The sequence below is a fragment of the Ursus americanus genome, chromosome 5, assembly GCF_024610735.1.
Source record: "Ursus americanus isolate L20-20 chromosome 5, mUrsAme1.1.p, whole genome shotgun sequence".
Taxonomy (NCBI): Eukaryota; Metazoa; Chordata; class Mammalia; order Carnivora; family Ursidae; genus Ursus; species Ursus americanus.
Window position 1 is genome coordinate 43383531 of NC_142131.1, and position 25573 is coordinate 43409103.

Genomic DNA, 25573 nt, shown 5'->3' on the forward strand with positions numbered 1-25573 from the left:
CCCAATGAGAAACGTTCTGTCTTCAAAGGTGTGTGGGGGGGAGGTGATATTCTACACTTCCAAAACGTCAATGTCAGAAAAGACAAAAAAAAAAAAAAAAAAAAGAAAAAAAAGGGCCAGAAAATACTCCCCATCAAAAGAGGCTAAAGAGACATGACAGCTGTGTGCCAAGCCTGACCCCTGGCCGGGTCCTGCGCAAGAGGGCAGCCATGCTATAGAGCACATCATGGCCTCAGTTGGTAAAACTGAAATACGAAAGGTAGAGGATTCCAGTGCCGTTAAACATACTGAAATTGCTGGCGCTACCAGTACTAGGTAAGAGACTTCACATTCCTAGGATATGTGCCCTACAGTCTGGGGTAAAGAGGCATGATGTAGGGGACTTACCATCAATGCCTTCAGGAAAAATAAAAATAAAAAAATATCTATATATGTATATAATCTATATAGAGAGAAAGAGTGCTTGCAAAAAAAGCCAATTGTGTAAAATGTTAACAAAGAAGTAATTCTGGGTAAAGGGTATCTGGGTGTTCTTTGTACCGTTTTTATATTTGCAACCTATCTGTAAGATTGAATTATTTCCAAATATAAAACAAAAAGGAAAAAGGGGCTAGAAATATGTCAGAACATATCAATAATCACAATAAAGAAAAATACTACTTCATTAAATAATACTTGCCTGAGTTTTAATACTTCGTCTGTTTTGGGATGACATTGGCTTTTAGCATACACGTTTTACAAACTAAAATCTGGTTGAAATTCAAAAGCAAGAGTCTAATAGTGTCAGTGATGATGCAGAAGTGTGTAAATTACTGCAGAGGACGCAGCAGTCCCCACACTTAGCGGTTCCTTGGGTTCCAAAATTCTGTTCAGTGAGAATTTTTGGAATGATGCCTCCCCACCCCCTCCGGCCAGCACCACCTACCCCCCCCCCCCCCGCCCTGCTGCCCCTGCCTGGAAAACACCATCACCAAGGAACAGCAGGTTCCTTCCAGTCGCTCAAACCTTACAGTAGGCCTTCCCCTCCCCGGAGCCGCAATCATCCAGACCCCACACCAACGCCGCCAACGACTCCTGCCCGGTCCTGCCTGCTCCCCGTCCTGACGTCGGTCCCGTCCAGGCTGCCCTCTCTTGCCGTCGCCCGTGGCAATACAGTCACTTCAATATTCAGACACGCCATTACAAGGAGTGACTTCCAGATTCTAAATGTACCCCACACGCGAACATCATTTTACAATTCACCATGCACAAGACACAAAGTACCTTCCGCCCTGAGGAAAAGCAATCTTTGTCAGATGAAAACAGATAGATTAAAGGGAAATGTTAATTGGAAGTACCCAATTAAGCTTTTATAACGTCAGATTAGTTCAGGTTTAGGACAACCACATTAAATCAGGACATCAAAAGGCATTGCCCAAGAACAGCAGTTTCTTCTGGACATGGTCTACCTGGGCCCTTCCGTTATCCTCCTCAGGAATACAGCCCTCTTTGTCATGGCCCTGTGTGGCTGCCACTCTTCTGGGGTTGTTGGGTAAGCGATCGGAGAATGATTTCCAGTTGATAACGTGTCAGCTGTGAGCTCCAACTGCATGTCTTAAATTCAGCATATCAAAACCAATCTGATTTTTTTTCTCACCTTCTTTTGGTTTCCTTGCCTGTGTTGCTTGGTATTTCACTTGGGCTGACATAAAAGGTTTTATTGATTTGTGCAGGAACCCCCTCCCCCCCAAAAAAGCCGAGAAAGCATGTAAGCTTTCTGGATGATGCTGGGTGACCCAGGAGGGAGGGGGTCACAGGCAGTGCTCAGTGTAACAAACACTAGACAGGACAATGTATCTGTGCAATTTCTTATTCTGTTGTTTGTGCTTCCCTTTCCTGTCTTTCAAGAAGGAACACACAGTTAAATACACTGAACATGAGATAAACATTTCTGGTTCCTCTTTGCTGCTGTCACTCGTCATGGCTAGTCCAGCTGTATGAACATTTGTCCTGTTTATTCCTGGCCTGGGGTAATTACCACTGTCGGTGTGTTGGGGAGTGTGTGTAGCCCCACCTCCCCCAAAGGCAAAGATTACCTCTCCTTACTGTCTTCCCTACTAACTTGGCTTTGAGCTAGACAAATATTCATGCTGAGGGTAATGTTGACCCTGACCTCTTTTCATTTGGGCAAGCATTTTTCTCACATCTAATATGGGTAAGGTACCTGAGTCAGAAGAGGTTGAACTAGCAATCATAGTAAGACATAAGACTCAGCCCCACAATAAAGAGCTTGCCCCTCTGACAATGTTATCTAGATCACAATCGTCAAATTGCTTTGCTTACATAAATTATTTAGTGAGTTTCACGCAGGACCTTTGTTAACAACACGCCCGCATAATAACCATGTTTGAAAGTGGAAGGTTCAACCAGGGAGAAATAGAGTATATTGCATAGTTCACTCCGTATAACACAGAGATGAGGATTAACCCTGTAAGTGCCAGAATTTAAATCTTTTGTGATAGAAATTGTTCCAAAAATATCTTGTATACTTTGCTCCTCTCCTGGAACTGAAGAATCTACCTGTCCCACCTCTACCTATCCCCACCCCCCAACATCCAGCCCTCCCTTACCCCTTCCCAAATCGAAAGTCAGCATCTGACAAATCTTGCTCTACTACTATTGACAAGCAATTCCTCTTCCCCTCTCCTCAACAAAGCAAATAAAACCTGTCAATGCTCAAATATTTAAAGGGCTATGGTTTGGACAGGTGGGAAGCTGAGGGTTCTGCCCACAAGCCGAGGGGTCTGCCCCTCCCTCCCCATCCGGTCACAGCTGTCCATCAGCCTCATGATGCCCATTTCATCCCTGACACTACCAACACTCACAATTGCTTCTCTCCCTCCCCTTTTGTTCTAGTTCTTCAATTCTGGCCTCTTACACTTCTCCCATGCTTCTGGCCTTTGTACCTTTTCTGGATAGAATCGGTCAGCAAGGGTGCTCCTTTCCCTTCCAGCCTTCCTTCCCCTCTCTTCCTGGGCAGGCCAGATACTGAGCCAACTTCTGAGCATCACTTTGGATGGCCTCAGCTCTCCTTAACGCTGACTTTCCACATGCTCAGGAGTCTCTTCTTGCCTTAAAGCCTCTTGGAGGTAAGGGGATAGTCTGTGGTATAATATTATCTCTGGACCCGAACAATTTCAGGGAAACTGAAGGTTCTGGAAAACTGGACTCTGGGTAGTTGAGGGTTTACTTTATAAATCAATGGGAATTTACTAGGCATTTCTTAAAAATTATTTTTAAACAAATGACTGCTTCTTAAAAAATCTATGATTCAGGAGTCAGGAAAAGGCATGTGAGATCTCTGCTCTCTCTCTCTTTTTTTTTTAATCCTTGTTTCTTTTAGGCAAAAAGTTAATTCTGTAGTTCAGCTAAAAGATGCCTCTACATAGAGAAAGATCAAAATGATAATTTCCACTGGTTTCCTTCACACATTTCAAAATAAATGCAGGCTCCAGACAGGACACCCACCTTAGCAGATAATTATTTTCATTCAGCAGCAGAACATCAAGCTTCAAATAACTAATTGATTCAATGAATATTTATGAATTCTGGAGGATGTTTAAACAGGCTCAAAAACATCCTATTAACTACTTTTTCAATAGGAATGTAATTTGTTTTTTACATGATTCCTCTTCACTTTCTAAAGTCCAGATGAAAACTGACCCTGCCTGGAATCCTAAAATGATGGCTTGCTGCAATAAAGCATGTAGGCCAATTCCTTCCATGTGCTTAAGTCATCAACAACTATTTTCAGATTGCGAGTGAATTTCCATAATATACTATTTTGGCAAGCTGGTATATGATTATATTATTCAAGTAACACACTGTATTTTAAACTGACAAATGAATATGCATTATAGGTAGCAGTTGAAAAGTACTAAAACTGAGCAAAGCAGAGTAAAGGACTTTCAGAACTCTCTACTTTCCCCCCCAAACTGTAATATCTCTGTCTTGTTTGCTCCTTCACTTCACAGCTGGAGAAAGTCCATCAGGAATCAGTTCCCATTTGGAATCGAGAAAAAGGGTTGCCTATTGAGAATTCTCATTGACTAGGCAAGCCGCTATATTACAAAACCTTAAAGATGAGCAGTTTGAGATGAACATATGCAAATGTTCAACTCCGAATACATGTCATTCTCTTTGCAAACATCTCCTTTGCCATTGATTCAATGAGTTTTCTGCGCTGTGATACCTGACCTATTCTATCCAAAGCAATCGTAAAGAAGATGTGATAAACACACACAAACACACAGAGTGAACAGTATGCAGCCATAAAACAACAATAGATCTTGCCATTTGCAACAATATGGATGGACCTGGAGGGTATTATGCTAAGTGAAATAAGTCAGACTGGGAAAGATAAATACCATATGATTTCACTCACATGTAGAATCTAAAAAACAAAATAAATGAATAAACAAAGAAAAAAAAAAAAAAAAAACAACAACCAGAGTCAGACCTGTAAGTACAGAGAACAAACTGACCATTCCTTTGGGACACAGTCCTGTTGGGAGTTTTCATGCTTGGCTGAATTCCTAAATCCCTTACAGCTTATTAGGGGCTGATATTTTGGTCTTTCCCCAGCACTGAGATGCAGCCTCTTATGAAGTCATAGCAGGACTAATTTGTGAGCTGAGCTCTTACTTCTGGTATTTCTTCGGGAAGGGGATCCTGCTTCGCTGACAGATGTGTGCCTTCATATTTACAGAGTTCAGGTAATTGAAAGTTACGAAGCAAGTTCAAGAAGTGATTTCAGTATGTAGTTATCGTGAATTTCACTTACATGCCATAGTTTGAGTTAAAGAAGTTTCTTTTTTTTCTAATCTCTGCAATAATTTTGTTACTAGTTTAAGAAAAGTGTAGAGTTCTAAATTCATTTAACATCTGCCTGCGTCAGAAGGTAATCACGGTGAGCACAATGAGTCCGAAAGCTGATTTCCATATTTACTTTCACATTTTTTTGCACTCGATTTTGCTATTTTATTCTGATGTATAGCTGAAAAGACCATGTTTGAGAGGCTTCAGATTAAGGAAAATCAACAATTCTGACCTACATTTAAATCATTAATTCAGAGCTTTATTAAACATACTAAAACGGCACGTTTACTTCCATATTCGAGAAACAATTAAGTATTTCACAAACACAAGGTCAAGTGAGTCCGGTAAACTCATTATTCATAGACCATCACTAATCCCAGGAGGTCTGTCTCCCTCTCCCCAGCATATCACCGTGCACGGCTTCTGTGCAAACCTCTTGCTTTCATCTATCTTGAGCTCTGCTTCCCGACCTTGTCGCCAACACCCTGACTTAGATCGATGGTTATTCCTTCAGGGAGCTGCTTCACTGGCTGTGACTCGTGCTTGACACCACTTCAATCATTCAACAAATGTTTACTGAGTGCCCACTACGGGTCTTCTGGTGCTGCTCTAGCAGTGGACGTGCGCCAGTGAGCAAACAGGCCCGCCTGCCTTTGGCTTCCTGTCTCAACTATGGTCTGGACCTTTCGGCAGAGCCACAAACAGAGCAATGGTCATGATCTATCTACGATGGCACAACTTTTTATTTTTATAAATACAGCACCTCTTTCAAAGCTCACCTAGTTTTGCATTTTGTTTTTAAATGAAGGTGTGGATTACGATGAGCTCCACAAGGTAAAATGTGAACATTTTGCAATGTGATTAAAAAGACCCCACTGGCTGAGGAAATAATTTCCATATATATTAATAGAAAGTAGTTAATTGCTTTGGAGAGTCACAGACCTAATTTCTTCTTCTTTTTCAAAGCCCTTTTAACCTAAGAGTTTCAATGTTCTCTAATAAATATTTCCTAGAATTTCTGTCTATTACAAACAGCTGCTGAATGCAAGTCTTTGTCAGCTGATCCTTGAATAGAGCTCCTGGCAGGCAAGGAAATGAACCAAGGCCAGGTAATGATTCATTTCAACACATGTATCATGCATCTATTTTCCAAAGCCTTAATTCGAGTTACAAAGAATAACAAGATCTCTTTCCTTGAATCACTCACAATAGCAAGAAGTAGAAAGCATCAACTCTATAACTTATTATTTCCTTTTTTCCCCCTAAACCTCTCAGTTCCTTCTCGTTCATTTGATCAGTTTCTGAATTTCTGGACTTTGGAAACTGGTCCCTTGCAAGAGGGAACATTGTATAAAGCTGAGAGGAGTGAGAGGGGAGACTAACATTCATATTGTTATCATATATAACAATATATTATAAAGCATCAGGTGTTAAAACTGCGTGATACTAGTTAAAAATACAAAACTAGAGTGATAATACAGAATAGAGGTCCTTGGAATGGAGCCAAGTCTATGAGTTTAATAAATTACCATACTATCTGAAAAAAATAATGGACAAATAAGTAATGATTAACAAACATAAATTAATAATGGATGAAATAATTTATTTGTTATCATATAAACCATAAATTCAAGGTGGACAAAAGAATTGATTTAAAAAAATCTTCAAGCTTAAAAAAATTGTAAATGAGATCATGGGGACTGAAGCAAAGGAATAAATTATTAATGATAAAAAAAATAGCTGAAAACTTTGTTCAGCAAAAGGCTCCAAATAAACAATACATCATTACTCCTGATGAATATGATCAGCTTTAATAGGACAAACCAAGATCATTTTATAAAAAGCAATATCCTTTCTTCATTGTATAAATGGTTAAAAGGTGTAAACAGTGACTCATCCTTTGGCAGACCTCATATTTATCCTCCAAGACCTAACTCAAGGTCACCTTCTCTGTGAAGCTTCTTCTACTCCAAGTAGAGACAACATGTTCTACCAGCTCCTAGAGAAAGTAACATTTTTTATTCCATTTCACTGTAATTTATCTTTTATATGTTTGTTTCTTTTGATAATTCAACAGCTAATTCTCTTTTTACTCCCAAGGCCTTTGCAAGATGCGTGCTCTACATAATGAGTGCTAGATAAATGTTTCCTAAGTGAAAAGAAAATTCACATAGAACCAATCATTTTGAAATTGTGTAAGAATCATGATTTCTCAGTACTGGGATTTTTCTAAGCACTATGAAGGAAAGATAGGGAAGGGCAAACTATAAGAAATAACAGTCTGAACAACTGCTTCTAGTGAGGACAGAAAAGAAAAATAAGTGAATAGGTGCTAAAAAAATTCTACCAATAAATTATATTAGTTAGGAGTAAGGCTATTTTCTGAAGAAAATAAGCTTATGGCTCAAACACAATAGAAGTTTATGCCTTGTACACATAATGTCCAAAATGAATGTGGCTGATTGAGGGTGGCAGAGCTCTCTTACTAGAAGTGATTTCTAGAAACTCAGGCTCCTTCCATTTTCTGGCTGTACTATCTTTACCCTATAGTCTCCAAGATTCTGCATCTAGCCCTTTAAAAGAGGAAAGCAGGGATGAAGAAAACAAATTCACTTCTTAACCACCATGGTCTGGAGGTAGTATACATTACTTTGGCTGGCATTCTGTTGGTGTGAACTAATCACATGGCCCACCTAGGTGTCAGAAAAGCTAGGAAATGTAGTCCTTAACTGTACCGACCCCCCAGTAACTAAGCTATAGAAGAGCATGCAGAAATTCGATGGAGAGTTAGCCACCTCTACCTCTAAAAGATTCCCTACCTTCTTTGGAATTCTTTGTAACGGATATCTACGTACACGCACATATATATATATATATATATATATATATATATATATATATTTCTTTATGTACATTTATTCTGACACACACACACATACACACACACACGTGTGCACATGAGCGTGCATGCACACACACACACACACACACACACACACACACACACACAAAGTTTCTAGATCTTTGAGAAATGCAAGGTTGGGGCTACTAGCAAGCCAACAGAAGGATGATTCTTCCCCAAATTAAAATGTTGAGCAGTTGTGCCTAACTCTCTCAATTCAATTACATTCTACTTTAGAGTAATAGTCCCCAGACTTTTTGAAAAATTACTCTTCATACTATGAACCAGGCACTATCAAACAATGGCAATGCTAAAAAAATGTGCAGGGTTCATATTACCTCCTAGGAATTACCAGTTTAGGGGAGGTAAAGCAGGTAATTATAATGTCAAGGATAAACACAATGACAAAATATGCATAGACTATAATGCCTAAAAGGGTTAATTATGTTTCTTATTCTTAAGTGTTTCCCAGCATTCTCTCTGGATTGATAGATAACTTCACATGAAATTCCTTCCAGATCATGTGGAATAGCCTAGATGCCATTTAAAGAATTTCCTAATTTCCGTTATATTAACAAGTGTGAGGTCTGGGTTAGGGATAAAATTCTCTACCTTTCTAACATATGTTCTGTTGTTCTGTCCTGTTATTCACTGATATGGTGTCATGTGATGGACACATGTAGTAATAATAAAAGCTCTTTTTTGTTGTTGGTCAAAGATGACTCTGAGTGTATTATTTAAATCCCTGAAAGAATGAAAGAGTTTATTTAATAGAAAGGAGGGTTGGCCATAGATAATATCAATTATCATTTGGAGCCATGCAAACCCTAGGGATTTTTTTTTAAGGTCCTGACAGTAATGCTTGTTGTAATATAAAATAAATACTTAGTGAGTATTTACAAAGTAAATTACTTGGAGCTGAATATTGTTAGATTTAAAGAGATTTACTGTATGTAGTTCCAAACTAAAGGATTTCCTAATTGTATTGATAGTAAAAGGATATTTAAACAACAAGATGACACACACATATATATTTATTATATATTACATGTTATTCATAATAACAACATAGAAATAGGATGGGGCGGGTGCTGTGGAATGCGTACCAATGAACCCACATTATGCTGTTTTCCTTATGAAAGTTTCCCACCTCAGCCTTCAGACGCTTGCATGCTTTTGCCAGAAATAATAAATATTTTGACTAAATAATAGCATGCTTTTGGATACCAGCTGTGACCTCCAGAAAAACGGGAGAGGCAGATGGCAGGAAGCAGTGAAAAGGAAGTTTAACGGAGACACGTTAGAATGTGAGTGTTTTAAAAATTTTTCTACTACACTCAGGTTGCCTATACATTTCTAAAGAATTAATACCTGGATAAAATACAGGGCGCCCAGTTAGATTTGTTCAGATAGACAATAAATAACTTCTGAGTATAAATATGTCCCAAATAGAGCATGGGAATACTTAACACTAAAAATCTAATCATTATTTATCTGTAATTCAAATTTGGCAGGACAGATGATACTTTCATTTGCTACCTTGTGCAATCCTACTGAAAGTTCCAGTACAGATCCTTTAAACGTCAGCACAATACATGTCTATTGTTGCCTAAAAATCTCCTTCAAAACAAATTTGATCAGAAACAATGTTAGAGGGGCGCCTGGGTGGCACAGCGGTTAAGCGTCTGCCTTCGGCTCAGGGCGTGATCCCGGCGTTACGGGATCGAGCCCCACATCAGGCTCCTCCGCTATGAGCCTGCTTCTTCCTCTCCCACTCCCCCGGCTTGTGTTCCCTCTCTCGCTGGCTGTCTCTATCTCTGTCAAATAAATAAATAAAATCTTTAAAAAAAAAAAAAAAAAAAAAACAATGTTAGAAAAAAATGGAGAGTTTCGATGATAGGTACTGGATGAAAGAGAGCTGTACGTCCTCACAGTAGGGTTTAATTCCTGAGAGGAGTGAGGGGGGCTTGATATTTCTGTCAGAATAATCACGGATGACAAGCCGCCGCTTTAGTTTTCGCTTCCACTGTCCCCTTGCTAGCTTTTGTATGCGTCGCCAGAGGGACAAATTAACCACCAAGCTCAAGGAGCCAGTCAAGCAGTTTTCTAATCTAGAAACAAGAACCCATGAAATAATTAACAATGGTAATTATTAAAATATAACATTATTAAAATATAAACATCTTTATAAAGGGACACCTGGGTGGCTCAGTTGGTGGAGTGTCTGGTTCTTGGTTTTCAGCTCAGGTCATGATCTCGGGTTCCTGGGATCAGGGAGTCTCCTTGTCCCTCTCCCTCTGCCCCTCCCCCCACCCATGTGTTCCTGCTCTCTCAAATAAATAAATGAATAAATAAATAAATAAATATCTTTATACATGCAGAGTGTTACAGTTTTGGAATCCTTTAAGAATCTGCAAGCACACTGAGTTTGCAAACCAACGTTGTGAAACACCTTCCTATTTGAGACTCCAATGACAACGAAGACGCAGAGGACAGTGAGACTCACATGGAAGATGAAGATGATGATTTGGCAGACGAGAGCAGACTCTTACCAGCGAAGCCAAAAGAAGGGTCCAGAAACCTGAGCCCTTGGATGGGAGTGACAGTGACTTCTGACCTTCCTGCCAAGGGACCCAGGCAGATTAAAACTCTCAAATTAGTAGGTAGATTAGATATTAAAGGTTAGGAAGGAAACCTAATTTAACTGAGCCAGCTGGACTCACTGTTAGTGAAGCAGTATCTATTTCTGCTTTAACCTCCTCTGTGTTATTCCGCAAAGCTTAAAAAAATCAAAGCAAGCCCTCTGCCCCGTTAAAAAGACAGACATGAGATTTTTGATTTCAGAAAAATGGTGTGAAGTCCCTCTGCAGCTGCAGCAGGGGCAGGAAGCAAATACTGCTTCCCACTCTAGCTATCAAACCGTACTATATGGATGAGTTAATTATGATGCAAGATGGTGCCGAATCACAATGATGTGTAGTGGCTGCTAATGAGAAGTCATAAATCAAAGTCCTTAATGCTAAGCTCGGGTTACAAGATGTATTTCTTTTGAAATATCATAAGGATGGCTACGTGAGTGTGCATATATGTGCAATCACTAGCTCTCACAAAGATGGCTGCTTCCTGATACCCAGTTAAAATATTCAGCATATACCCCATCCTCTCTGTCCTTTGTCATGTCTTTATTTTCTGGAAGTCCCACATAGAGCATAGCTCTTTGCAAAGGTGATGAGGAAGGCTGGGCAGTAAGCTGCCTGAAAATGCCACAAAATGATTCTGGCTCCATGTGTTTGTTCCCTGACAGACCCATTACGGGAAGCATAGTGACTTGCCTAGAACAAAAGGCTGTTTTTGGTTTGTTTCCCCAGCCTCGGAGAGTAAGAAAAAGACCCTCCTATTTATATTTATCATAAATTCTTTAAAAACTGGAGACCAATTTGGGAAGACAGAACTCTCCTTTTCAAGTGCAAATGTTCCCATCTACCCTAGCAAATCAATGATTGACTTACATATTCTGTGAACTGTTTTAATCTGATTAGTCCCTGGAAAGAATGAAAGCAATCAGCTAACAAGATTTGTATAGATAAGGAGCAAACCCTATAGAAGGGGGAGTTATGCGGGCAAAGGTTGGGCATAGTCATGGGCATTTATTTTCGCATCCACTCATTCATTCATCATCAATTGCGTATTGCCTACTAAGTGTAAGGCTCTTTGAGAGATCCTTGGGTTCATACTCAATGTCAAGAACTTTGTAGCATAGTGGAGGAAATCAACAGGTAAATAATGATAATACAAGTCAGGAGGAAGTAAGTGCTTACAAGATCTAGAAAAGGCAAAAGTGCAGAGGAAGCAAGCCCCTGGGAGGTCACTGACCCTGACGGCGAGCGCTGGAGGAAGGAATGGTAACTAACATTTAATGCATACCAGCCTCCTGGCTGGCTTCAGTCAGGACATTCTCTGCATTAGCGAGGAGGAGGATGTATGTGACGTGAGCTTTGGAAGAAGAGGAGGACACTACAGATCTGCAGTGGGGAGAGGTGCCCGGCGTTCTGATGGAACAGTGGACGTAGCATGGAGCCCTGCACATCTGAGTAATGGCCTGTGGTCTGATGTGGCTGGAGTGAAGACAGGTGTACACGGTTATTATATCCCCTCTATTTTTCAAACAGTAGACCTGGAAGAATGGGGCCTTTGAATATCAGAGGGTGGCTAGCAGAAATGCCCTGGCCATGTGGGAGGCATGGAGGGAGCAAGGGATGAGAGACTGGCCAAAGAGGAAGTTCTAGGAACAAGGCTGATTCCCTAATAGTGGCCCAGTGACCAGGGAACCGCATGTCTTATTTCCCCTGAAAGACTCTGAAGTTTGTGAGGGCAGGATGTGATTCATTTCAACACTTGGAAGTGATTGCCATGCAAAAACCCCCAACTGCAAACAAAAGCCAACCAAACAAAAAACACTCCTTGTTGGTTGGATGCAATCTTGTATGCTATACTCCGCATACTGTGCGCTTCATATCCAACTTCAAAAAATATATATGTGAAGTTTGGAAAACCACAAGCATGACCGTACCCCTGTTCTGTCTAGTTAGAAGCCTCTAAAAGTTCAGAGTCTGGCCTCACCTCTTCTCTGTGTGAGCACCTCATCAAAGAGAACGAAGAAAGCATGAAAAGGTGCAACATGCACTCGTCACCTCATCCCAAATCAGCAACCAGGTGCTGCTGCTGCTCGTGAGAATCCTGACCCAGATTAAGTTCACCAGAAATGCCACACAGGGCTGCTCAACCATGTGACTCCCACATGTCTGAGGTGGTGTTTGCCTCAGGCCTGCAGAAGCCCATTGCATACCGGTCCTTCGGCCATTAATAAAAGAGTAGTGACTCCTGGGAGCCTTCGTGGCAACTGGGCTGACGATGAATCTTTGATAAGAAGTACTTACTACTCGTCACTGCATCTCTTTCCCCCTTTCAGGGGAAACTATATGCTTCAACCATGGGTTCAAGCTTACATTTCTCACACTGGGAGGAAGTCCAGAAGGAGCCCCTGCCTCAGAACACAGCTGTAGGTCAGCTGTAGGTCGTGTGCTTGCTGACAGGACCAGGGCTTGTGATCTGAATCCTTCGGGTTTAAAGGACTGAGCCACACCTAGACTCAATACTGTGTTTCCACCTGAACTACAGAATTTCTGAGGGGAAAACAAAACAAAACAAAAGCTGGCAAGCAATGTAGAATTAAGATCCAGTCCAAAGTGGAAATATGTGGGACAGAATCATCATTTTTAATGGATTGGTTGTAGAGGTAGGGGCATAAAAAATCATTCTGCAAAATCTAAAGATACAAAAATTTAAGAAGCTATATAAGATATATTTATGTATTTCCCCAGAATGTTATTATTAATACAAGGGTGTCCAATTCCAATAATAGGTGACAACAGTTGCCTTGGGTAAAGCTCTCATCTTTCAATGTAACTTCACATTACAATCAATTAGGGAGATTTTTTAAAATTCCTGTTGCTGGGGTAACAACAGCAGAAATTCTGATTGAATTACTGCATAGGATAATATGCCTTGAAAAGATGTCTAAGTGATTCTAGTGTGCAATCTGGACCAGGAACTACGGTCTGATACAGACTGAGAGCAAGAGAAAGTTCTTCAGTGTCTACAACATGCCAGATATATTAGATCTTCTCCTCTACTCCTCACAGCCATCCTGTAAGTTAGGAATCCTTTACCTTATTTAAATATAGTCAAGGGAGTCTGAGGAATGGTAAGCACTGCGGAAGTTCCCAGGTTATACAGTATTTTGGTTTGTTGTTTTTGTCTAATTTTGAGGCAAGGGGCTTCCATGAAGTGTTTATGAAGCTTTCACAGGTCTCCTCACCAGCCTGAGTCCTCACCAGGTGCCCCACGCCCTTCTCAAAATGGAGATTTAACCAATAATTCCACCCCCTTCTTTCAGCCTTTCTCATTTCCTCCCCAGATCCCTGTCTTCATTAGATTTAAACTGAAGGAATTTAAAAAAAAAAAAAAAAAGTGACTTTCCCTCCTGGCTTAAGGAAATTTCTACTGAAATAAGCTGTTTTATCAAGCTACATAAATTAAGTCCTCTTTGGTCCTTTTCAAAATATATGATAAGGTCATAGGATATAAAATTCTGTGCTCCAGCAATTCAGAAAGGACTCATCTCCAGAACACAAACTCTGAAGGCAAAGATTTGCATAAATTACCATATTAATATACATATTCAAAGTTCACAGTTTATCAAAAACAGAACGAAAATAATCTCAATTATAGCAGAGCATCCATTTCTTCCCATTCCTTAAATAGTTAATATGTAATTAGGAAGTGCTAGGTTGGGGAGTGGGCACAGCTGTTTTTTACTATACTTAACTCCTTGAATGTCAGGGTAACAAATCTATCAAAAATGTCATGTTTAGGATTGAGCCCAGTGGAACTCAGCAAAGGTGTGAGGTTGAGGGAAGGGGTTTGATAAGAAATGGGGTTAGGGATGAAGTAGGAGGTAAAAATAATTGTTGTTTTACTATTTGCTTATAAAAGAATGTTTTGACATTCTGACATGGGCATTGTGAGGAGGGTTATTTCCACACGACCCTGTCATGCTGGCCTTCTCACTACGCTTTGCTTCAGCAGGAATGAAACTGATTTGAACAGCTAAATGTGGAGAACCAACAAGGGCAAAAGAAAAATGGATGCCAAAGGGAAAGTGAGACGCAAGTCTGAGTAGTGGAGGACCCAGCGAGGTCATCTGGTGTCGGGGTAGCTGGGGTGCCCATGTTAGTCAGCCTTGCAGCGCTCCGTGGCAGGCTTGCTCAGGGCAGTTTTCCACAAAGTGGTCTTCCACAGGAGTGCTGAAATTTTAAGTACTGCTCTCTCCTGAATTGTCAGTCATTTTAGTGACTTCTCAAACCTAACAGTAGTCATGGGAAACTCCCAAACTGAAGTGAGGCCAATCTTTTAGAGGACTCTGCCCTTGATCTTGAGTCTGGCTAACTCTGGGTAGACATATATCAGGCTGACTACTCAAAAACTTACTTGCTGTGAGTATTTGGTTTAAAAAAAAAAGGTCTGGAAAACACACAGACCTTGTGACATTTCTCCCCTCATCTGCCTTCCACTGGTTGCTGCTTTCAGTATGCTATGGGAAGGAACAACAAAGAAAGAGCCAAATTCATTTGATATTTATAAATTAAAATTAGGTTATAAGATACAGAGACCTTAAATGAGAACTGTCCTAAGGGATATTATATGAGCAAAGAACATGAGGTTGACGGCAGGGAGACTATGATGTATGGTCGGGCAGCTCGTATGCCCTTTTAGTTACACCTTGCTTTGGAAATTGATGGTACAGAAAGGGAAAGGTACAGACAACACTGAAGAAGGGTTCTGTCTAAATTTAGTGGAATTAGACTTAATATATAATGACCTATCTTCTGGTGATGAAATGGAATCCTCCCATGACTACCATTGTGCTATTTTTCTAATTTTCGAATAGTTACCGTTAATGTTTCTTCCTTTCCTTTCCTCTCCTTTCCTTTCCTTTCCCCTTCTCGCCTTTCTTTTCTTCTCTTTCTTTCTTTCTATTTTGTTTTTAAGGAGTGGGTGCGTAGGGGGTTCGTTTACAACTGATAATTAAGAAAATTATATCAATGAACTGAACTGCAAAGATAAATGACCAAACCCAGCCCAATGGTAAATGAATAAACAAGGCTCCAGAATGCTCCCGCTAGTCAGGAGCCCTATATGAGGCAAACAATGTCAAGAATTTAGAAGTAGAGATTAGACTGGAGTCGTACCAGTTTAGACCTAGAGGACTTGGTCTTTCTACTCATTTCACGATGCTGTAGTTGAGTACGTGTGTATCTGCTGATTGGACAATTAGAAAATGAGGACCAGTGTGGTAGGTATCAGGAAGTACCCAACATATTCACTACAGTCAGAAAGCAGACTTGGAGACCACATTTGCCACAGATCTGAAAACACTGGTAAGGTTCGACAAAGCCACAGGCATTACTGTTCCTTTTTAAAGCCTAGAAATCTGTTTTCTTAATAATATCACCAACAGTCCTACAGATTTGTTTTGATACAACAATCATCAACCATACCACCCAGAAACCAAGATGAACATCTACGGCCAGAAAATAGGCTCTCACTACAGTCTCCTCTCCTGAGGAGTTACGTGACAGGTATAATTACCGTCCTTCAAGACAAATCTATTCCCCAAAGGTAGGCAACTAATTTCAAAGAAAAGAAGGTATATTAAAATAGGTGGAAACCAAGGAAATCCTGTGAGAAAATACTGGCATTTGCAATAAGTATAGTCATACAAAACTGCACAAAAGGAGCTGCCAAGAAGGATATTTTCAGAGGGCAAGTGAAGCAGAACAAATAGCAATCATATTTATATAATACCTTTTATCCAAGAGGCCACGTTTTTTATTTAATCTTTATAGTCCCTATATAGCCTGACTGGGGTAAGGCTGCAGCAACTAGAACTTAGCTTCTAGCCTTTGGTTTAGTGTTAATATTTATAGAATAGTAATTACCACCTCAGAGTGCAGTTGAGGTTAGTTAAGTACCAAAACACCAAGTCATACAGGACAGACTTCGGTCTTTCAGACATTTGCTATTTCCCAGGTCAGAAAAAGAAAGAAAGAGAGAGAGGGGAAGGAAGGAAGGAAGGAAGGAAGGAAGGAAGGAAGGAAGGAAGGAAGGGAAAGAAGGAAGGAAAGAAAGAAAGAAAGAAAGAAAGAAAGAAAGAAAGAAAGAAAGAAAGAAAGAAAGAAAGAAAGAAAGAAAAATCGATTCTCTCTGACCAAAATATGAGCCCATGTTTGCCTTACAGGTCTGGGCAGATACTGGTTAAATTAAATGTTTAATTAAGATCTTTAATTCAAGGATTTACATTTTGTACCATGTCTGTATTCTTCATGCAGCTAACTTTTATCTCAGTTTCCAGTCTGCGGAATTCACTGAAACAAGCCAGGACCAACTACAGTAAATGAAAGAGTGAGTGGAAAAAACAAAGAAACAAGAAAACCCAGAGGCGGACAGTTGGTTAATTGGAAACAGAAACAGTAAGAAAAACTTTTAACTGAGGCCACGAGAGATGAGCAAATATTTCCCACTGGGTTAGATGACATTTTTAATTCTCTTCAGGTACCCTGAAATATGTGCTATGCATTTGCTGTACTAAACCAGTCCCCAAATATACCCTCTTCTCTAAAAACAAGCAAACAAACAAAAAACCCCAAACCAAACCATTTTAGAGATAGAATGTACTACAAAAACTAATCAGGTAACTTCAAGTCACTTTTCCCCATATGTATGCTAAAACATTTTAATTTCTCTTTATCAATTCTACCCACATATCCTCTCCATTCTACTGAGAAGCTGGGGGAATTTTAAAATATAGATAAAATTTTGGTAAAAGAGGCGTTACCTCCTTACTACATTTGAATTGAAAGTATTGATTTATTTTCATCATAATGGTCTGATACTATTCTGGCCCTTGTCATCAAATTTTGTTGGACATAATTCATATGTGCCAGACTATAAAGACAGAAAATGAATAAGATCTAGTCCCATATACTTCTGTCTCTGTTATTCATATATTTATTTACTCAACAAATATGTATTGAATACCTACTATGTGTCCAGACTGTTCTGGACATAATACTGCATAAAAGGACAGAAATGGCTGTTCTGTGAAGCCAGAATTCTTGTTGGAGAGACAGATGTGATCAATAAGTAAGTTATAAAATAAAAAAAGTTGCGATATAAAATAGGGTGGGCAATATAAAAGGTCTTGCTGAGAAGGTGGTATAGTGAAGACCATTAGGTGAGGGGAGAACCATAAGACTATCTGGGAAAGAAATTTCTAAGCAGCGAGAAAGGCAGGAGCAAATGTCCTAAGGAAGAAGCAGCATGTTTGGTCTGTTCTAGAAATAGCAAAGAGGCTGCTGTGGCTAGACCGGGGTGCAAGAGAGGAAGAGGAGGAGAAGGGGAGATCAGAGAGGTGGTGAGTCAGTTGCACAGAATCTTGTAGGCTCTTGTAAGGGCTTTGGCTTTATTCCAGGATAGGTGTGATGCTGTGAATGTTTGGAACAGAAGAGTGACATGATCTGATTTACAGTTTGAAAAGAAAAGCTCCCTCTCTGTGCTGGGAAGATTCTGGGGGTGGGGGCAGTGGTAGAAGCAGGATGACCAGTTAGGCTATAGCAACAATCCAGACAGGAGAGGATGGTGGCCCGATCAAGATGGTATCAGTGTGTTACGGGTTGAATTGTATCCTCCAGAAATACTGAAACTCTAATCCTAAGTCCCTGTGAATGTGGCCATATTTAGAATTAGGCGTTTATAGATGATCAAGTTACGATGAGGTCATTAAGGTGGGCCCTGATCCAATATTACTGAATCTTTATAGAAAGGATAAGTTTGGTGGCACCTGAGAGGCTCAGTCGGTTAAGCTTTGACTCAGGTCATGATCGCGGGGTCCTGATGGAGCCCTGCGTCAGGCTCCCTGCTCAGCGGGGAGCCTGCTTCTCCTTCTCCTTCTCCCACTCTCCCTGCTTGTGCTCTCTTGCTCTCTCTTGTTCGCTCTCTCTCTCAACTAAATAAATAAAAATCTTTAAAAAAAAAGGAAGCATAAAATTGAGCACAGAGGGAGACGCATTCAAAGGAGAGATGATATGAAAACACAGGAAGCAGACAGCCATCTACTAGTCATGGTATGCCTGAGGCTACCAGAAGCTAGAAGAAAGGTCTGGAACAGATTCACTGTCATGTTCTCAGAAGCCTGCCCCGTCAATACTCTGATCTGGGACTTCGAACCCCACAACTGTGAGACAATAAATTTCTCTTATTTAGCTACCCAGTGTGTGGACCTTGCTACGGCAGCCTGAGCAAACTAATACACGGAGGGAATGGTGGGCAGTGGTGGGATTCTGGGTATAAAATTGGTTCTCATTATTCATGGATTCCGTATTTGCAAATTTGCCTATTTGCTAAAATTTATTTGTAATCCCCAAATAAATACTCAACGGCGCTTTCACAGACATCTGCAGACAGAAGTCAAAGTGATGAAAAATCAGAGTGGCCTGACACACGTATTCCCAGCGGAGACTCAAAAAGACCATGCTCTGCCTTGTTCCAGTCTTGCTTGGCAAACAGTGCTTTCTCGCAATATGCTTAGTGCCATACTTTTCACCTTTGTGCTTTTTGTTGGTGACTGTGCTGCTTAAAATGACCTCCGAGCATAAAGCCCAAGTGCTGGCTGGCGTGCCCAAGTGTGAAAAGACTGTGGTATGGCCGTGCAGCGGTACGTGTGTCAGACACACTTCATTTAGGCCCGAGGTTCCTGCTGTTGGCCATGAGTTCAGTGTTCACGAATCAACAAAATGCATTAAATAAAGTGCCTTTAAGTGGAAACACACCTAAAACCAAGCACATATTGAACCACTGGCAAAAATGTGGCCAGAGACTCACAGGAACCTGTCTACTTTCCCTGTGGAGCAACAATTCAGTATTCACTAACTGAACATTTTGGGGGACTTCATGGAGTGTAACAACTTTCAACAACAAGAGCGGACTGTATTTTGAGATTAGAATCAAGATGTAGGGTGTCAGAAAACAAGGAGGTAAGTTTAGCCCCGAGGTTTTTGGCCTGGTAAACCAAAAAGGAGATGCAAAGGACAGTTGAAGGGATTGGGTGTTTGTTTACTTCAGGTTGTTTGGGAGGAGCTGTGAATTAGGAGCGATGTATCCTTTAAATGGAAGCTTGACTTGAAGTTGGGTTATCCATACAGGAAAAATGGTTTAAGGCTGGGTCACAGCAGCAAGGAGAGAGTGAGCAATGAGAGAAAAAGAGGGAGAAGAAATACTCCTTGATGCCCAGTGTGGGGTGGGGGTGAACCTTGGCATTAGACGTCTGTGTTCTAATCTCACCACTACTCACTCTGAGCTGTGACAGAACCAACTTTATAGTTGATAGGACCCTTCAACAAGGTTAGGAAGCCATGAACAAAGGCTTAGCAATTATTCATCTTATCTTAGTTTTTATTACCAGTCTAAAATTCTTTCATATTGACCATGATGTCACCTTCATTTAAGACCATTATATATTTTTGGATAACAAAAAATTGCAGGGGAAAAGGATATTTGAAGGTGAAATGTCATTCTGGTTCTAGCACATCTGCAATGGTACCCTGAACGTCATAAAAATGAATTATTTAAAACTGGTGGGATGATGGTGTTAGACTTTTATCCTCAGTCTGGTGGTTTTTAAAAAATATCAATCTGCTCACCAGATTTCCTGCCTCAAAAAAAAAAAAAAAAAAACCCAAAAAAAAACAAAACCCACAAAAAAACAAAAAAAAACCCAAATTTATATTTAGAGTTCCTTATTGTGTCATAAAAAGCCAAATGTAAATAAATAAGGTGAGGGAAGATAAGTCAGTGACATTCTCCTACAGGAAACACAGCAGCCTGTGGCCATGCCATACTTAGAACAGAAATGCATTTAACGTCAGGAATGGGAAGATTTTAAGTCAAGATGAAAGGCACTGCAGTAGGCGTAGACAGTTGAGTCTTAGGGGCTGGACTTTTAGGAAGAGTCTGGACAAGGGATCCAAATTCCATATACGTGGGCCCATGCTCCAACTGAGATCCAGGGAACACTCTGGCCACCACTCCTCTGAGAAAAAATGTAATCAAATAACAACAGAGTCTACTAGGTTCTGTATGTGGTCTGTAGAACGTGCTGGGGTAGGATGGATGCAGACATAAGGGATGCCTAGCATGGTCCGCTGGGATTGGACATTGGGGTGGGTAGGAAAGGGGATAGCAGTCTCTTCAAAAGCTGCATACAAGAGTTGATATTTGAGCTGCCCTTGAAAGGTGACTAAGGGTTGGAAAGATAACAGAGAAGGTATTCTAAGCAGAGGCACAGAGGTATTAGAGGGATCAAACATCTGTACATTGAGCAAAGTTGTTTGAAATATGGGACAGTGGAGGAGAGGGGTGGGAGATGATGGTAGTGACACACATGGGTGGAGGCTACACTGTTTACCATGTTTGATTTGTTCTAAACCAATGGCCTTGGTCGGAAACGGGCTGCAGGATCATTCATGAAGGTTTAAAAAATACATATGGCCAAATTTATTACTGAAGATTTATTTTTAAGACATGTTAACGTTCGGGGCTTCTGGGTGGCTCAGCTGGTTGAGCGACTGACTCTTGGTTTTGGCTCAGGTCGATCTCAGGGTCATGGGATGGAGCCCTGTGTAGGGCTCTGTGTTCGGCAGAGAGTCTGCTTGAGATTCTCTCCCCCTCTCTCTGCCCCTCCCCTCCGTTCGCACGCTCTCTCTCTTTCTGTCTCTCCAAAATAAGTAAAAAAATCTTAAAAAAAAAAAAAAAAAGACATGTTAAAGTTCACTAGCTCTGAGCAGTATGATATTAGATGTGGAGTGGGTGGGACCGAAAACTAAAAAGACAAGATAGGTTTGTGAGGTAGATGAGAGCCAATGACAGCCCAGATGAAGACAGTGGCAATAAAGGATAAGAATAGATTTGAGAGGCATTCGGAAAGTCAGAATTATTGGACTTGGTAGTCAATGAGATGTGATGTGTAAAAGAGAGAAATCAAAACACTGCTCAGGGGCGCCTGGGTGGCACAGCGGTTAAGCGTCTGCCTTCGGCTCAGGGCGTGATCCCAGCGTTATGGGATCGAGCCCCACATCAGGCTCCTCCGCTATGAGCCTGCTTCTTCCTCTCCCACTCCCCCTGCTTGTGTTCCCTCTCTCGCTGGCTGTCTCTCTCTCTGTGAAATAAATAAATAAAATCTTAAAAAAAAAAAAAAAACCAAAAAACAAAAACACTGCTCCGATTTCTACATCAGATAACTGGATGAGGGTGCTCCATTAATTGGGGTAGCAAATGCCGGCATAAATACAATGTCTGGCAGATTGTCAAGAGGGAGTGCTCAATAAATGTTTGAGTGAATAAAACCCCCCTAATAATAATGGTCATGCAATTGGGGATGGAAAAAAAGGAGAAGGTAAGGATCGATTTTGTTGGTTTTTGACAGATCTAGATATGCTGGGGAATGGAGGGGGTAGGCTGTGAAGACGATATGCAAAGCAGGGGGTAATATCCAAGCAAAACCCACAAAGTTTAGAAAGTTAAGGCTGGGTTCTAGAAGCCATGTATAGATCAGTTAGCCTCTATGATAATGAGAAGAGACTGTACAGGTATGGTGGCTCCATAATGTGGTATGTCTGAAAGTCAGGCTGAAGAAGTGTTAACTAATTCAGTAGGTGATGGTAAGTCATGGCTTTGGGCAGGGGTTTTGCAGTGGTCTTTAGGATTATGTTCTTCTGGAAGACTTTTATAGCAGCAGAGGGATAGGGTGCTTTGGGACAGGAAGAAATCAAAAGGGAGAAAGATCAGTTAGAAGGCTACTGTGAGGGGAGAAGCAACAGTAAGAAGAAGAAAAGCAATGATAGTCACAGTAGGAATGGAGAGGCAGGAGTCAAATCAAAAGATATTCAGAAAAAATTAATAGGCAAGATCAAGTTCCAGATTGGGATGGTTGGAGGTTAGAATTGGATTCAGGGTGGACCCTGGGTGACGGAGTGTTGTGGTGTCAAGGAGAAGAAATAATGATTTCAGGAAGGTGAGCAATTTTAGGCAGAGATGATTGATTCTGAGGCACCAGCAGGATATCCAGGTGAAGAAATATTTTGGGCACCTGGAAATGCAACACTGCAGTTTAGAACACAAGACTGGAGCCAGAAATGTAAACTTGGGAGCTATCCGGTGTGAGTGACAAATGATGTGTGTGAGAGGAAAGTAAAAATGAGCCCAGTAGAACAAACCATGGGGGTGTGCTTACCCTTGGCTGGGTGAGGGATAGCTTGGAAGTAGAAAGAGAAGCACTCTTAGGGAGACACAAGAATAATCTGGAAAAACACACCTCTCAAAAAATAAAGAAAGAAAGAAAAAAAGGAAACAGAGCTTCAAAAAGGAAGAGTGGTAAAGAGTCAAAGAGGGAATCTGAGGCAGAGGAATACTGGTAAGGGCAGATAGTCTGTTCACAGGCGAGGAAGCGTTGGTGGGGATGGAGCTGGGTTGACTGGGGTGAGCAAGGGAAGGTGGGGGTAGGGCACGAGGAAGCTGAACTTCTCCACCTCATTTCTGACGCTAGAGCTAGAAGTATAGAGAGCTTGGTTCCTGGCCTTGTTGCCATTTGGTTTTAATGAACTCAATTCTTGGTATTCTCAGTAGTCATGTAACTTTCATTGAAACAACAGGGCAAGAACTATGGGTGCAAACAGCATTTGGGACCCTGAGGTTTGGAATGTGATTCATGAACTCCCCTGTCCGGGAGCACTGGGTCTCGACATTTGCTGAGAGGAAAGAATCAAAGTTAAAATGACCGTTTTGCATAACAGCTTGTATGCCAGAGCTGTGTGTGACAATTAACTAGATATCACCACATTATTAATTGAACAAACTTTCTGTCACTAATTTGAAATGGCACTTTCATCACAAACTAAAACCCCAGATGGATTTGTGTCTATGTTTGGACTCTCTGTTTCATTCCATTTTGTACCAAACCTGCTGGTATTTAATTGGGGTTGCCTTGAATCTATGAATTAATTTGAGAAGAACTGGCATTTTTACAATATTCAGTCTACTAAAAAGAAGAGTACTTAAGCCTTCTTTTATGTGCCTCAGTGGAAGATAATTACTTTTTCATATAGTCCCAAGCTCGCCCTTCTCAGTTTATAGCTATATATTTTCTTTTTGAGTAGCTACTGTAAATGTACTATTTCTTACATTGTAAGTGTGTGCACCTCTGTGTGTGTAAGTAGGAGAGATATAGGTGCTTTCTCAGATGAACAATTAAAATTTAAAAGAAATAGTCTAAAGAGAATTAAAGTTTTTCATAGCATCTGACCTTCACTGAGCTGATACACATGTAAAAAAAAAATCACTTTGGATAATACTATGACGCAAAGCAGAAAAAAAATGAATGCAGCTTATTTCACTTCTGTACGGCTACTATCCCCTTACATAAGCAGAGCTGTGACTGTTGGCAGTTAGAATGTGACGGCTATTCAGGCAAGCAGCCGGAGCGCCATTTTCTTCCTCCTACCACACAAAGCTCCAGCTAGACTCTGGCTCCTGCCACAGGAAAGCAACTCTGCTCAGCCCTGCTGCTCGAATCCCTGACCATGACCGTCAGCTCGTCCACCTGTCCTCCCAATGCGCTGGGGAATAGGCTGGAGGAAGCCACGCAGGCTCTCCGCTGCCAATCCTACTCCCCATGGACAGAGGGGTTTTCGCATAGCTGATGTAGCCACGAGTCAGGACATGCTTGGGTTTTATCTCTGCCTTTATCTCAGTCCTTTGAAACTTTTCAATTTGAAGAAAAACTGAAAACTATTTAACAAATCTAGACAAGGGGTCAGCAGGCTTTTACTGTCAACAGCCAGAGAGAAAATGTTTCAGGCTTTGTGGGCCATGCGGTTTCTGTTAAAACAACTTACCTTTGCTGCTGTAGCTTGAAAGCTGTCACAGATGATGTTCGGCTATGTTCTAATAAAACTATTCACAAAACAAGCGGTGGGCCAGATTAGGCCCACAGGCCAAATTTGGCCTATGGTTCACAGTCTCCAAATCCCTGTTTTAGACCAGTAAGTGTCCAAACCATTCATTACTTTTATGAAAAAAAAAAAAAAAATCAAAATTCTCCATGGAACTAAGCATGACAGGTTGCAAAGCACTGGAAAGTACAGAATGTAGAAAAATCACCAGAAGGATTTCTTACCAATCCCTAAACAATGACTCTGAGCATAGCTAGTATTTGTCTCCTTTATGAAGCACAAGGGGGATCACAGTACACAATAAACACACATACGACCCTATAGTGTGGTCACTGCTTTGAGGAGGAAGAGGAAGTAGAAGGAGAATGCCATTATTATTAGTGATGGGAGTATTTGCTCTTACTTACCAATCCTGTACCGCATTGAAGGATTCTTCATTTGTGATGTCATACATTAAAATAAAGCCCATGGCCCCACGGTAGTAGGCTGTGGTGATAGTCCGGTATCTTTCCTGGCCTGCTGTGTCCTAAAAAATAACAATAATCATCTCTCAAAAAATAAGGCAGTACATATTTGGGGACATGATTAATTATTCCAGAAACAGTCATAATAGGAGTCTACATTGTACTTGCAGGGTATCACTGTATATCTTTTAAGTCTTGTTTTCCCTCATGATTTTCATATGGCAGCTCTACGATATTATGAAAAATTCTTTTTTTGGTAAAGATCTAGCTCAAAATACCTTCTACATATGTTCATTCCTGTTAAGCAGCAGATAATTATAGATAATAAAATAAAAAGATTATACATAATAAAAAGATTATACATATCAAAATCTGTAGCTTTTTGTATAGTTTAAAATAAGAAGAGATCGTTAGCCTCAGCATTATGAATTTGTAATCTATTTACTGTGGGGGAAAAGAAGAATTTTATGAAAAGTTCCCTGCTTTTAAAAGCATGCAGTTTAATCTCACTTTATTCAACTGCAACATGAGAGTAAGAATACCTGCTTTGTGTGGATGTTTGAGTCAACAGACCTGGAGTCCCTGTTCTCTTATTACCTAGCTGGGGAACGTGGACAAGCCTCTGAACGTCTGTAACTGAACCTCTAAAGTCTGGCATGTTTCTTGGGATTACGTGAAACAGTGGAGGTGAAGTGCTTCACACAGAGCCTGGCACACAAATGGTG

General features: G+C 40.7%; 1 protein-coding gene across 1 annotated transcript in view; it reads right to left on the bottom strand.

The window, feature by feature from the left end:
• RAB3C (RAB3C, member RAS oncogene family) overlaps window positions 1–25573 on the bottom strand; it is a 272590-nt gene that overhangs the window by 128158 nt on the left and 118859 nt on the right. Inside the window, exon 3 of the mRNA XM_087861892.1 lies at window positions 24792–24910. Coding sequence (XP_087718018.1) covers window positions 24792–24910 — 119 coding nt within the window. The remainder of the gene's footprint in view (window positions 1–24791; window positions 24911–25573) is intronic.